The 14234-nt window shown below is 34.7% G+C and overlaps 1 protein-coding gene across 1 annotated transcript; it reads left to right on the forward strand.

The window, feature by feature from the left end:
• Positions 1-5379: 5379 nt before the first annotated feature.
• psmd8 (proteasome 26S subunit, non-ATPase 8) lies at positions 5380-13818 on the forward strand. Its single transcript, XM_053501020.1, has 7 exons — positions 5380-5536; positions 5863-5935; positions 6020-6122; positions 9220-9385; positions 11850-11950; positions 12636-12747; positions 12949-13818. The coding sequence occupies exons 1-7, from the start codon at positions 5426-5428 to the stop codon at positions 13084-13086; spliced, it is 804 nt and encodes a 267-aa protein (XP_053356995.1). The 5' UTR covers positions 5380-5425; the 3' UTR covers positions 13087-13818.
• Positions 13819-14234: the final 416 nt, after the last annotated feature.

The raw sequence follows: 14234 nt of genomic DNA on the forward strand, positions 1-14234 counted from the left end.
ATACCTAGATATTGCCAAAGTTTTATTAAATATGACAAAAAATTAAAAAAGACAAAAAATGGCTTGTCAGACAGATGGACATACACACATACATACATACATACATACATACATACATACATACATACATACATACATACATACATACATACTGTACATACATAGACACAGACAGACATAGAAGCAGATAGAAACTTTCCTGAGTCTGGTTTCAGGTCCTCCAATGTATGAAATGTAAAGACATTATTGAAAGAGCTATTTCTGACCAATGTAAAGGCAAAATATATATATTTTTATATAGATCCTTATATGTCTATGTCTTGTAATATTGCTGTTCACAATTGTTTGGTAGCTAAATTGATCATGGCCTAATGTGTTCTCTATTGTGCTCTATGCGTGTTATGTGTTAATTTTCATTTGGTTCTGTGTATTGTCTAGTTTCACACGTCCCCTTTGTAATGTTTTATTACATTGGTTAAACTTCCCACGTCTCTATCTCATACATCTCTCTTTGTTCTACGTCATATGTTCATAAAGCAATCCCCTTGATGTGCTTCCTCCTTCCTTATATGGTAATACTTCCTATGGCTTCCCTGAATCCTTTTGTCGAACCAGAATATGCTAATGTGCCTCCTATTGTCTGTCTGAGTTTCCATATGATTAATTTTCTTTGTTCTAGCTTGAACATGCTAATTATCTTTGAACCTTGTTAACAGATGTATGTAGCATAAGTCATGTGACAAAAAAAAGATACTCTGACTTTCGCTGAAAATAAACTAAAATTTGCATTCAGACACATCATGGGTGCATATCTGTCTCTGTTTTCTCGTTTAACAAACTTGCTGAGCTGGCGGATAAGTCGTGGACACGTGCAACAATTCTTTCTTTCAATCCTTAATTTTTAACTTAACACCCTTGCTGTCAATAAATCTTTTTGAGTGTCTTTTAAGAAGTAAATATCCAAATGAGGCTTCATGAGGGACCAAGGCTTCCCAGCTAATTGATTTAAAAGAAATGGTAATTACTTGAAGCCTGTATCACGTAAAGAAAGCAACATATTACACGATGGACTAGTTTTTACATAGAAAAAAATATTTATATAATATATATATATTCTAAAATATGAAATTTCAAAACTAAGAAATAACACAAATGGTTTAGTTTTTTATTAAATAAAAAAAACAAGCTAACATCAGAAAATAAAATTTGTAAATAAATAAACAAGTTTTACATTTAAATAATAAATAAGTTACAAAGTAATTGCTTTTGGAGGGGATGTGCTGATCTGTTATAACAGGCTTATAACGTCACACTGTGCACAAAAATAAGTCCACAAAAAATGTTCACATCCATTCGTGGGTTTCCACTCCAAGACATATGAAACCACCTGTCACATGCATTGCAGGCAATCTGAAAGGTAGTTTGTAAGTGTGTGTTTCCTCTGGGCATTCATTATTTTTGTTTTTTTCTCACAACTACAACATAGATAGCAGTTGATCAGACTTTTGTATTGACATACTGTAGTGGAGTGATAATGTGATGGCATATGCTCTACAGGTCATGATATTAGATAAAACAAGTTTGTGCCTAGATATTGTCCTTTAACCACTAGGTTTCAGTCTCCACTTCTCCGCAAAATTAACAGAGTTCACTGATGTCATCTGTTAACAATAAAAAATACAGATAAAAAATAATAACAAAATGCATATCAATATTCATACATCTTTATGTTTTACAACATTTACCCGATTCCTGGGGAAGTCTAACTGCCATTTGTCTTCGATGTTTATCAGTTAGCTGTGGTTCATTGGAGAAACACACAGGCTGATCTTGTAGTAACCAATGTGTGAAATACACATTTTTTAAATGTTATAAAATTGCAAAACTTTTAATAAAATATTAATTATGTATGTTTGTATGTATGGCATGCCTTGCACAGATGACACCACATGACACTTCATCTCGTTGTAGTGAGTGTGGGAAAGTCTCACACCTCCACCTTGACACATTGCACCCCTTACTTCTCATAAAAGCTCTATAATAATAATAATAATAAAAAAAGATACAATATCAAAAGTTGATTCGAAATGTTAAATTAATATTTGGTATCTGTTTATAGGAACTCTCAACATGCAGTACACAGAGGTGCTGATGCAAGTAAAGGAAGATATAATTAAAAAAACCCAGAACAGACATATAAGATAGACAGCTGAAATTTAGGATTGGACAAATTCACAAGCTGAGATATTGCTAAAAAATACAGAATGCCAAGTTAGAATGCAATGTTTTCAGCAGAGGACATTCATCCAAGTATTCAAATATTAAAAACAGTCCTAATATTTAGAATGTTCATTTGTTCAATTACTTGATAACCTGTGAAAATTAAGAAATGAAAAAATAAATACGTATGTACGTATTGTGCTGTTATGGAATTTGCTTATTTTAGCTTCAGATTCCCCCAGTGAATCCAGAAACACTATTTATTTTTCAAATGGATACATTAATGCCAAGCACAAATTTAAGCAGGTGATTGTGAGAAGTAAAGGTAAAGAAGACAATATGCAGTCTTGGAATACCATGACATATGACAAGGCAATGTGTAAGGAAATGGTTTCTATTTCATGAACTATAACAGTATGCATGATGCCTTCTTACAGCAATAGTCCAGTGGCCATGTTCACCAATGACACCAAGAATCATCTGCCTTTTTTCTCTCACATCAACTAACTTCATGTCCTCTCACAGCATCCATAAATCTCCTCTTTGGTCTTCCTTTAGACCCCCTGCCTGGCAGATCCAACCTCAGCATCCCTCTACTGATATATTCACAGTTTCTCCAAGGAGATGTCCAAACCACCTCAATCTGGGCTCTCTGACCTTACTGTATCTTCAAAACATCTAACGTTGTCCCTCTGATGGACTCATTCTATCCAGCTTTCAGCTCTGCTACCTCCAGCTCTGCCTCCTGACTTTTCTTTAGTGCCACTGTCTCTAAGCTGTAGAGCTGGTCTCACCACTGTCTTGAACACCTTTCCTTTCATTCTCAAAGTAACAAAAATTTAAAAAGACTATGGAGTTAGAAGGTGTGTCCAAACGTTTGACTGCTAGTGTACATTCCCTTGTTGTTAAACAAAAAATAATAATAATAAATAAAAAAAAAAAAAAAAATGTATTAGTCCGCACTTTATTTAAAAAATACCTTAACCAACCTGATTGCATGTCGTCGAATTACATGCTTCTCCCATTTCGTTTAAGAAACAATATATTTTCCTGTTGTTAACATGTAACTAAAAATTAGCCTATGTTATATTGTGTCGCATCCATCCTGTCTCCATCCAAATTTCTTAGCAACTGAGCAACTTCTTTCGCCTTCCACAACTACTGGTGCAGTGACTTACAATAATACAAACAACATCCTCTTCCCTACTAAATGGCAAAATGTAAAATTACAAAATGTATGGAACCAAATATATTTATTTTTGGAAAAGGTTTGGAAAGGGCATGAATATATAATTTTTAATCCTAAAAAAAAAAAACTTTATGTCCATACATTTTTTCATGCTTTTTTAAATGCACATATAATATGTTTATCCCCTTATTATACCATTGTAAAAACATAGGCTGACTAATTCATTTTAACAATACAAAATACAAAAAGATAATACAAAATATTTAAGGAAATTGCATGTGTGAGGGATAAGTTGGATGTATAAAGGATCAAAATAAAAAATAAAAAACTCACTCAATCACTCACTCACTTACTCATCTTCTATACTGCTTTATCCTGTATTCAGGGTTGCAAAGGGCCTGGAGCCTATTAAAGGAGGCTTAGGGCATGAGGTGGGGTACACCCTGAACAGGGTGCCAATCCATCGTAGGGCACACACATACACACACTCACACACTAGGGGCAATTTGGAAACACCAATTGGACTGTGGGAGGAAATCAGAGTATCCGGAGGAACCTCACCAAGCACAGGGAGAACATGCAAACTCCATGCACACAGAGATGGGATCAAACCTGGACCTTTGCGTGCAAGTGCTAACCACTGCACCACCGTGCCACAGGATCAAAACATTTTGTCCTAAATGACTAAAAATGTGAACCGAGCATATAGCCTGTATATAGTTCTGTAAGCAGGTTTAGAAACAGTTATTTAAAAGTAGAAAACTACTGCTGGCTGTGGGAGTATCACAGATGTCTCATATTGACTCAGAGACATGTGTACATGAGGTACAGGTAACACAATGCACAGTTAAAAAAAAAAAACACTGTCTTTTAATTGAAGTATGGGCATCAGAAAATTTTAATAAATTTCAAGGTTTCATACTTTGTAAAATTAAAGAAAAAGAATCAATTCAGATACATTATTTAATGTAAAAATGCCAATTATGTATGTCTGTTTTACCATACAATAACCATACAGTATATCATAGACGGGCGCTAATATAGATAGATAGATGTGAGTAACTATGTGGTGTCCTATAATTGCTGTACACCAGATAGTTTAATAGAACTGGATGTTTGAGTGGGTAAAAAAAGAGTATCGTGGTTATCAGTTACTATCACGAGTAGGCTCTCTGCTTGAGTTACATGCTATAATAAATTACAAAGTGAGATTTAGGCCTATAGGTGGCGGTGATGCAACTTACAGGACTTGAACCAAAGGCACGGAGCGTTACTGAGAAGTAGAGAAGATGTGTGGAAGTGTGTATGGACGTGCCGGATAAAAACAGACGAAGGGTGTGAGACAGAGAACAAGAGCAGTGAAAGAAGCATTTAACGTTTTTTTTAAGGACGGTTTTGAAAGGTTGAGAAAATGAGGGCGCACAAGACCTACAGGTGGCGGTAACGATAACAATGAAGAAGAAGACGCCCTCGTCATTGTAGAAGAAGAAAGTAAAATTGACACCAGGGAGGGGGGTCATTCTAGAGTTATGATTGGTTACAAGAATTTGGTCTCATCTACTGCTCGATTAGTCTATCAATCTGTCAATCCCAGAGAACTAATATAATAGCAACCAAATAAATTGGGAGACGAGTTTAGATTTATTTCCTACGTTCTAAGTTGCTGGATTCAACTGTGAAATAATAGATGGTTAGTAGCTAGTGAAAGCTATCTACCGATGTTCTTTTCACAAATGTCCACAATTTGGACATTATTTACCTAATTGTGAAACATAGTGGCTTTCTTGCCCGATTATCCTTTGTCATAAGGTTTATAAATATAAATTATATAATTTAATCCATAATTTATTTTTCTTGATGCCTAGTCCGTGGCGTCACCAGAGACTTTATAGATAGGCGGCGCTGCTCGACCAGTGACGCTAACGCAATACAGCCCCGAAAAGAAGAAGAGGCAGAGGGAAGTAGTTGAATGACGTATTTGTGCGCGCCTCTTGTCGTACATTTTGCAGAATCACTATGGCGTCTGTGTTGAAAGAGACTGTTGGATTGTATGAAACATTGAAAGCCGAATGGAATAAGAAAAATCCTAATTTAAACAAATGCGGGGAGATACTGAGCAAGCTCAAGGTACTGCTTTTAAATTTGTGAATGATAGGCGAAAGTAATTAAATTAAGGGTTGAGAAATTAAGACAAAAATGAAAGGCGTGAGTTTGTAAGCGAGATGTTACGATTTAGCTTGCTAATTTAGCATAATGAAATAACTGTTTTCAGTATTATTCAGGCCTAGCGATTGTTCGTGTGTGTTTTTTAAAGGCAATTTACACTATCATTGTCCTTATGCTTTGTGTTCAGCTCGAATAACTACCATTTCCTAAATATATCGATAACACTATTGCACAGGAAACCATTTTTTTGTGTGTTCAGGATAAACATTTAAATTGTTTTATTGTAGATTTCGCTTCTTGAATTGAATTTTTTACCAACCACCGGGACCAAACTCGCCAAACAGCAGCTGATTTTAGCCCGTGAGTAACATTGCGCATAGCTGACCGCTAAGACTTTGTCAGTGTTTTGTGTCGCATGTGGTGACGTCGAATTCTGTTTTGCAGGCGATGTACTGGAAATCGGAGCCTTATGGAGTATCCTGAAGAAAGACATCCCGTCCTTTGAACGATACATGGCCCAGCTGAAGTGTTATTATTTTGATTACAAGTAATTAATCATAAACACACATGGCATTTGTTTTATGAAATTGTGATGTCTACATTAGTTACATGCTAGATTTACTACCTGAGATATTTGCTATGAAGTCAGCATGAGTAGTTTTAAAACTGCCTAATTGGATTTTTGCATTACCTAATCAGCTATTTAATAGTTTTTTTCTTCCTTTTGACAGAGTTTTTAATGTATAGCTATGGAAAACGCAAGAAAGAATTGAATTATGATAGACAGATGTATAGATAGTACTTTATTAATCCCAAAGGGAAATTGTAATGTTAATTGTAATACAGCAGCAGTTCAGAGATTTTAACAATCAACAACACAAGCAACAACGTGTAGAAGAATATTACCGCTAGGTTACAATTCAGAATGATGAACTGTGGATCGTAGAAAAACCTATGATGCACTTTTGTATAATTGTCAACTATACAGGTTAGCCTGAAAGTCCATAGGCATGTGTTTTTTTATTTATATACTCAGCAAAAAACGTTCTTTAACTTTGAACTGTTTTTACTTTCAGTAAACTTAATGTGTAAATATTTGTATGAACACAGAGTCAACACCATAAGACATAAACTAAAAATGTTTCACAGTGTGTCCCTGAATGAAGGGAGGCTCAAAATCAAAAGTACCAGTCAGTATCTGGTGTGGCCACCAGCTGCTTGAAGTACTGCAGTGCATCTCCTCCTCATGGACTGCCTATTGCGGACAGTCTGAGCACTGATGGAGGGATTGTGTGTTCCTGGTGTGACTCAGGCAGTTGTTGTGGCCATCTTGTACCTGTCACGCAGGTGTAATATTCGGATGTACCGATCCTGTGCAGGTGTTGTTACACGTAGTCTTCCACTGCGAGGATGATCAGCTGTTCTTCCTGTCTCCCTGTAGCGCTGTCTTAGGTGTCTCACAGTGCGGACATGGCAATTTATTGCCCTAGCCACATCAGCAGTCCTCATGCCTCCCTGCAGCATGCCTAATGCACGTTCACGTAGATGAGCAGGGACCTTGGGCATCTTTCTTTGGGTGTTTTTCACAGTCGGTAGACAAGTCTCTTTAGTGTCCTGCGTTTTTAAAACTGTGACCTTAAATGCCTACTTTCTGTAAGCTGTTAAGGTCTTAAGGACCCTTCCCATTGATTATTGTCAATTGAACATGCATGGAAAACATTGTTTAAACCCTTTACAATAAAGATCTGTAAAGGTATTTGGATTTTTACAACATTATTGTTGAAATACACAGTCCTGAAAAAGGGACGTTTCTTTTTTTGCTGAGTATATATACAAAGGGTAGTCATACCAAATATTGATTTAAAAAATATATAATATTTGCAGAGGTTTATCAATCAGATGCTAATGATCATCAGTGTTATATGTAGGTCGAAAAACTGCCATTAACTAAAACAGAAACGGCTATATTGGAGGCTTAAAACTGGGAACAGCCAAACTCTGCTAGGCGAGGTGATGTCCAGCAACAATGAAGCATGCTGGAGGCTTCTTGCATGTTTTGGGATGCATTTCTGCAAATGGAGTTGGAGATTTAGTCACAACTAACGCTGCTAATTAGTTCTGAAAAATATAGGCAGATAATTATCAATTATGCTATCTCATCAGGGAGGCCCACATTTATTCTGCAGCAGAAAATGTCAAACTTGCAGCAGAAGTCATTAAGAATATATCTTCAGCATAAAGAAAAACAAGGAGGCCTGGAAGTGATGGTTTGGCCCACACAGAGCCCTGATCTCAACATCGAGTCAGGCTGGGATTAGATGAAGACAAAGATTTGGGGCTCCTTACATCCACACAGGATCTGTGCTTAATTCTCCAAGATGTTTGGAACAAACGTACCTGCCAAGTTCCACCAAAAATTGTGCAAGTGTTCTTAGAAAAATTGGTTTTAATTCTAGTTTTGCAAATACTAATTTGATTTGGATTTTGTTTCTGTTTGTTTCATTTTGTTATTTGTTAAAAATATAATATTGAGTTATATATTTTTGAGGCATTTTTTTTCTTCACACTTGACTAAAACATTTACACACTAAAATTTCAGACCGAAGATAGTTTTGAAATTCTGTCCTCTAGGAGATTTTGCCCCTGGGTTCTTATAAAAATATTTGTTCACATAAAAAGGCACACTAATGCTGTGAAAGCTTGAGTTTAGTTTTTTTTTTTTTTTTTTTTTTTTTTTTTTATCTTTACCTGGAAAGAGTTATCCATAAGCGATTTTTGTGTGTATTTAAGGTAAAAATACCCAGAAGAAAGTTTCTAAAAATACCCTTGTATGTTTAGGCTAGGCATAACAATAGAAGATCTAAATATCAAGTTAGAACCAGGTGAACCACCACATAACATTTTAATTTGGGTCCGTAGTCTATTTTATTACACTTGGGGAGGAAATTATTTTTGCATACATCAGTATCAGTTCTTATACAGCAAGACCTGTATGTTCAACCTTCTTGTATTTAACATAAACACAAGTGCTTTGAAATCAGGGGCCATCAGTACCAGCATTTGCTGTAAATGTTTTTATCTACCAAGCACTTAATTCATTAATTACTTGCTTATTTAAAACACAAATGCAGACTAATTAATTAATCAGATGATTCTTGCCTATGGATCCAGACTACTGAGACTTCCTGTCAGTAACTTGTATTTCAGTAAAGAGCCCAATCAAGAGTTGAACATCTGGATGTGCATATATTTAATTGTGTAGTGGAGATTTTTCTAATTAGGACCACATGGTGTCTTGGGTTACATTATGAGAAAGGCAGGTGTAAATGAAAGATACAGTTTTGTATTTTAATTATTGTGCTAACATAGGCCATGAAAGATGTTTGATACAAATCACCACAGTTTGTTACAAATAAAAAAAAAAAGAAATTCCCATAATGCAAAGTTTAAAAGTTAATAGTTGCATATAAAGACAAGGATATTGCAAAAAAAAAAAAAAAGTTTTTCATTTGGTTTTAGTTGAATAGTCATCAGTTTTTGCTTGTTTTTAATATTTTTCTTTGCTCATGAATAGAAAATATTTGACAACTCTGTTGTTGTCAAAACTTGTTTGTAATGCATCCACTTCCCTTTTCTTCATGCAGGGATGAGCTGTCAGAGTCAGCCTACATCCATCAACTGCTGGGACTTAATCTGCTCTTCCTGCTCTCACAGAACAGAGTGTCTGAGTTTCACACAGAGCTGGAGAGGCTGAGTGCTAAAGACATCCAGAGCAATGTGTACATCAGGCACCCTGTTTCATTAGAGCAGGTAATTAAAACATTAACTCCAGGATAACTTGTAGCTTGCATACATACATGTACATACATACATATCAGTGTTGTGTTGAGGTCATAAACAGTACAATACCAGTATTTTATATCTGACTGATAGAAATCTCACTCTTTATGCAGAACACTGACGGGTGACATTGTGCTAATGGTGTGCGGGATGTAGCAAAAAAACAAAACATATGAGCATATAACATGTTAGTTTAAATTAAATAAATATATATTTTTTTTAAACAAGAATAAGGTAAATGTCACAGATTTTATGTAGTTTGAAATTAAATGCATAGTTTACAGTAAATAATTTGTTGTTAAATGCTTTACTGCTCAATCAAAAGGAAATGTAATGGTTTGACACAGTGAGGAATCTTTATACTTTTCTCTTCCAATCATTCTGGTACAAGTTAATTTTGATTTTGGAAGTTCAAAAAATTTGGCAAACTTTTCTGGTTTAGTCTAATTGGACCTTTCTGATCTTGAATATTACCAATTGTTTGCACCTTATGAAGCATCTGCATTTACTTCATGGAGCCGTATCTTGACTGTAGACTTTGACAATAATGCACCCACTTTCTCAAGAGAGTTTTTGACTTGGTTAGACATTGTGAAAGCGTTCTTTTTCACAGTGGACAGAATTATGTGGTCATCCAATGGAGTTGTCTTCTATGTCTGCTTTCTTTTTATTTCTTTTTTTTATGTTCCATACGATTGTATTGGCCATTTCAAATGCTATGTCTCTGATGGGTTTATTTTATTTGCTTTCTGAAGTGCCTTCTTCTCTTGCATAGGCAGCTTATGTTGAGGGTTCAAGTGAACGGCTTCCAAATGCAACACTCAGAAATACCCCCAGGCCTTTTATCAGCTTAATTAGTCATGGGGTAACAAGGGAACAGGCCACAGCTACTTTAGTAACCATATTGCAACAACGGCCCCTGTAAAGAAAAAGGTTAAAAAAAGGCTGTAGCAGAGCAGGAGATAAATCTGTTCAACAATGCAACGTAACATTACCATGAAATCCTCAAAAGTAGGCAAAACCTCATTAGAGAGGTTCCTTGTTAATGTCACAAAAAAGATGATTCCTGTTTGCCGACAGAGACTGTTTGTTTGTGTGTGTGTGTGTGTGTGTGTGTGTGTGTGTGTGTGTGTGTGTGTGTGTGGAGAGAATTTTAGTGTATATGACATGCTTCAATATTGGCCAAGTTTACTGGTGGTCATTGCGCATAAATGTAGACCTTGTTCTAGAAAAGCATTGAATGATTATTTTATCGATCATTAAAATGATAATGGCAAAAGGGTAAAGGTTTTAGTGTTAAAATTTGTGAACAACAAAAGACTTTTGAACTTCCATGAGTGTACTACAGAGTAATGCTGTTTTGGAGAGGCTAGGCGCTTTGTTAATTCAGCAGCACCTTGTCTATTGCATGACTGTGGTTAAAAATATCAGTTTGTGTGTTTTATTGGTTTTTTACAAGTGTATGGAAGGTTTTACAGCTGTAGTAAGAGACACTATGTATTGTTCCATCAATGCACTACAGAACAGTCCTAATTTGGCAGGGACAAGCCCTTTATTTGATTTTTTTTATCAACAGACATTTTTGTTACATTTTAGTTAAAAGGTTAAAACTAAAAAAAAAGCTGATCAGCTTTAATGTAATGATTGATATTATTTCAGGTTGAAGCCCACATACATGTCTGTCTGTCTTTTAGTATGGCAGAAATCTCTGCCTAACCTATTAATTCAAAGAATTTTTTTTGTAAGGTCGAGTATCTTGCGCCTTGTTTACACCACGTTGACATGCACTTTGGCAGATAGATACACTCCCTTTGAATCACAGATAGGACATCGAAAAAGTAGATGGGGAAAAAGGTTAAAGCGATTCCACCACATTAAAATTCATTTATACCACTTAAGCACTGTTATTTCCGCATTTAAAATATAAAGCAATCTTAGTAAGCGTATTCAGTGTAGCTTTTCTAACTTGTATCTATTGGTGCAGGTGTTTGTTTACATTTAGCACGTAGCTTATTAGTAGCTTATTTTAAAGTAGATTATTAAAACAGGCACATAACTGTTAATAATATTGCTTTTACACAGCATTTTTCTGTTGAGTATTTTACCACATTTTTTTAATTTCAAAGTCCAAACTTTATGATCCCTAACAAATTAAAAGCTTTTTTAAATATCCTCTCTACCAAGTGGTTTTATGACCACACAGCTGTTACACAGCAGAATCCTGTGAATTCTCATGAATGTGTGGGTGTATAAAAATGCTTTTACTTTCACTATTAAACATGGCTACACCTATATTTTTCCTGTAGATATTATTTTGCCATGAACATTCACAAAGTGTTCTTCATTTCACATGGTGGTATCAATTTTTCACATTATAGTATTGTGGTAACTGGCAAAATGCTCAGATTTTACTATGTGCTTTTTTTTATTGTAGTACCTGATGGAGGGGAGCTACAACAAAGTTTTTCTTGCAAAAGGAAATATTCCTGCTGAGAGCTATACCTTTTTTATAGACATTCTTCTTGACACAATCCGGTATGTATTGCTGACATGCAGCCATTGAACTTTATATTGACTCCCTCCTAGGAAGTTACCTAATTAGAAATAACTACATCAGTACCATAGCCATAAAAAACAGAGAACATAAAAGGTGCATTTATTGTGATTAAAATCACCTATTTTATTATTCATTTATATTTCAGGCTTAGTATGAAGGAAAGCCTGCATCAGCTGTGTAAAACACTTAGAGCTACACAGTTATTTATTTTATTAAAAAAAAAAAAAAAAATCAAAAGGGGGGTTTTGTTCCCAATAATTTTGTTACTACATACAGTGCATTATCCTGAGAATCAATGATCAGATGAACTAAAAACATATACAAATTGTTTGTTTAGGTAAAATAAGTCCATGAGATCAACAAAACAAGTTTAATTTCAGTGTATTGTAGATACGTTTAGTATGTTTTTATTGTAAAGGATTTATGTGTAAGTAATTTTGTTACTCAAAACAAATATAAAGGTCATGACAGGTAACATTAAATCACAATGGCCAAAAGTTTAATTGACTTGATGGTCCTCAAAAATCTAAAAGCTAAAATAAAAGCAAATTAAAGAATGTAGCGATATACCATGTATTTTCTGAAGTTGTTTAACAGTTTGTAGTTAACCTAATTAAAAGTTACATTAACATTTTCCCTAATAATAAATTTTTTATTTTTAAGTGATGAGATTGCAGGATGCATAGAAAAGGCATATGAGCAGATTCAGTTCACTGAGGCAACAAGGGTGCTTTTCTTCTCAACGCCAAAAAAGATGACAGAATATGCTAAGAAAGTAAGTATATGCAGTATTTTTTTTGTGTGTGGATAGAGATACCAGATTGTAGTATTATGAGTTTAAAATAAATAAGGCTTTTAAATTTGTTTTAAGTTTTTTTTTTTTATATATATTTTTAATGTACTTTATATGTTGCTGCTCTTGCATGCATAAAGTACTCGTTTAATAATTTTTTTCTTTTCTTTTGCTTTTTTGTAGAGAGGCTGGACACAGAGCCCTGATGGTTACTACTCTTTCAGCCCTCAGCAGCAGCGGACAGAGGAAGTAACTATTCCTTCAACAGAACTGGCCACACAAGTCATTGAATATGCAAGACAGCTTGAAATGATTGTGTAACTCAATTACATATGAACCCCTTAACTTCTACCAACACTGACTTGCTTTAGATTGATATGTTGTAACTCAATGTAATCCACATATTCACAATTTAAACATTGTGTTGTGTGGAAAAGATGGGTTCCCCAGGACTGGTGCTAGTAAGTAAACACATGCACACATCTTATCATTTATTACTCACTTGTGCCTGGGTTGAGCTAATGTAAGGAATTGGATAGTTCTTTGTGCACATTTTAGTGTAAAAAAAAATAAAGTTTGTGTAAGAATTTTGCACAATTTTATAACTAATGATGGAAGCAATGAAACACCTTAATATTTGTATTTCAGATAAGAACTTTATCAGAAGCCAAAAACCTGTTGACCTGTTTATTATTGCCCTTTGACTGACTGCAAAAATCTTCAGATTTAGATGCCCATGCTTTGTATCCTAGCAACTGAATGAGGGTTAGTGTGAAAGTTTGCAGGTGCTTATCAGTTGGTCATTAATTGGCTTGGTTATATTTAATAAAAAAAAAAAAATCTTTAATCGTTTTAAGTTAATTATGATGGGTAACTTTAAATTAGTTTCTTTTTCCAAACTCCACTTATCATTGCCTTTAAAAACTGTATGTGTGTACTTTGACACACAATCAACACATCAATCTAAAGGTAAACATTGTTGTTTATGTTCACCTCGTGTTAAAATTCATTGAATACTATTGTGTTAACATAGTAAAATTTTTGAAAAACAAATCAGTAATGGTTTTCAATTGTTGTACATTATTGGCTGTACATCCATAATGTGAATCTTCTTTTTGTTGTTTTGAGCAACAATATACCGGTGGACTTGGTAATAGGGGGCCTGATGTAAGCCAAGAAAATATCAGATACCATTAATCTACCACCAGGCTGAATCATTAAAACAGTGCAGGATGGATCCATGATTACAGCAAATTCTGACTTTACCAGCCAAATGTCAACAGAAATTTAGCTTTATTACACCAGTCAACAATTTTACAAGTTGGTAAAACTTAACCCTAACCCATTCTTTTGGCAGGTTAATTAGGGCAACTAATTAGTTTGTACCTGAGGTCATTTGAAAATAATCTATTAGAGGCATGTTTATGTACTCTTCAATTTATTATGTCCGAATTCCAGAAGTTAACAAT

Source organism: Clarias gariepinus, chromosome 7, assembly GCF_024256425.1.
Source record: "Clarias gariepinus isolate MV-2021 ecotype Netherlands chromosome 7, CGAR_prim_01v2, whole genome shotgun sequence".
NCBI lineage: Eukaryota > Metazoa > Chordata > Actinopteri > Siluriformes > Clariidae > Clarias > Clarias gariepinus.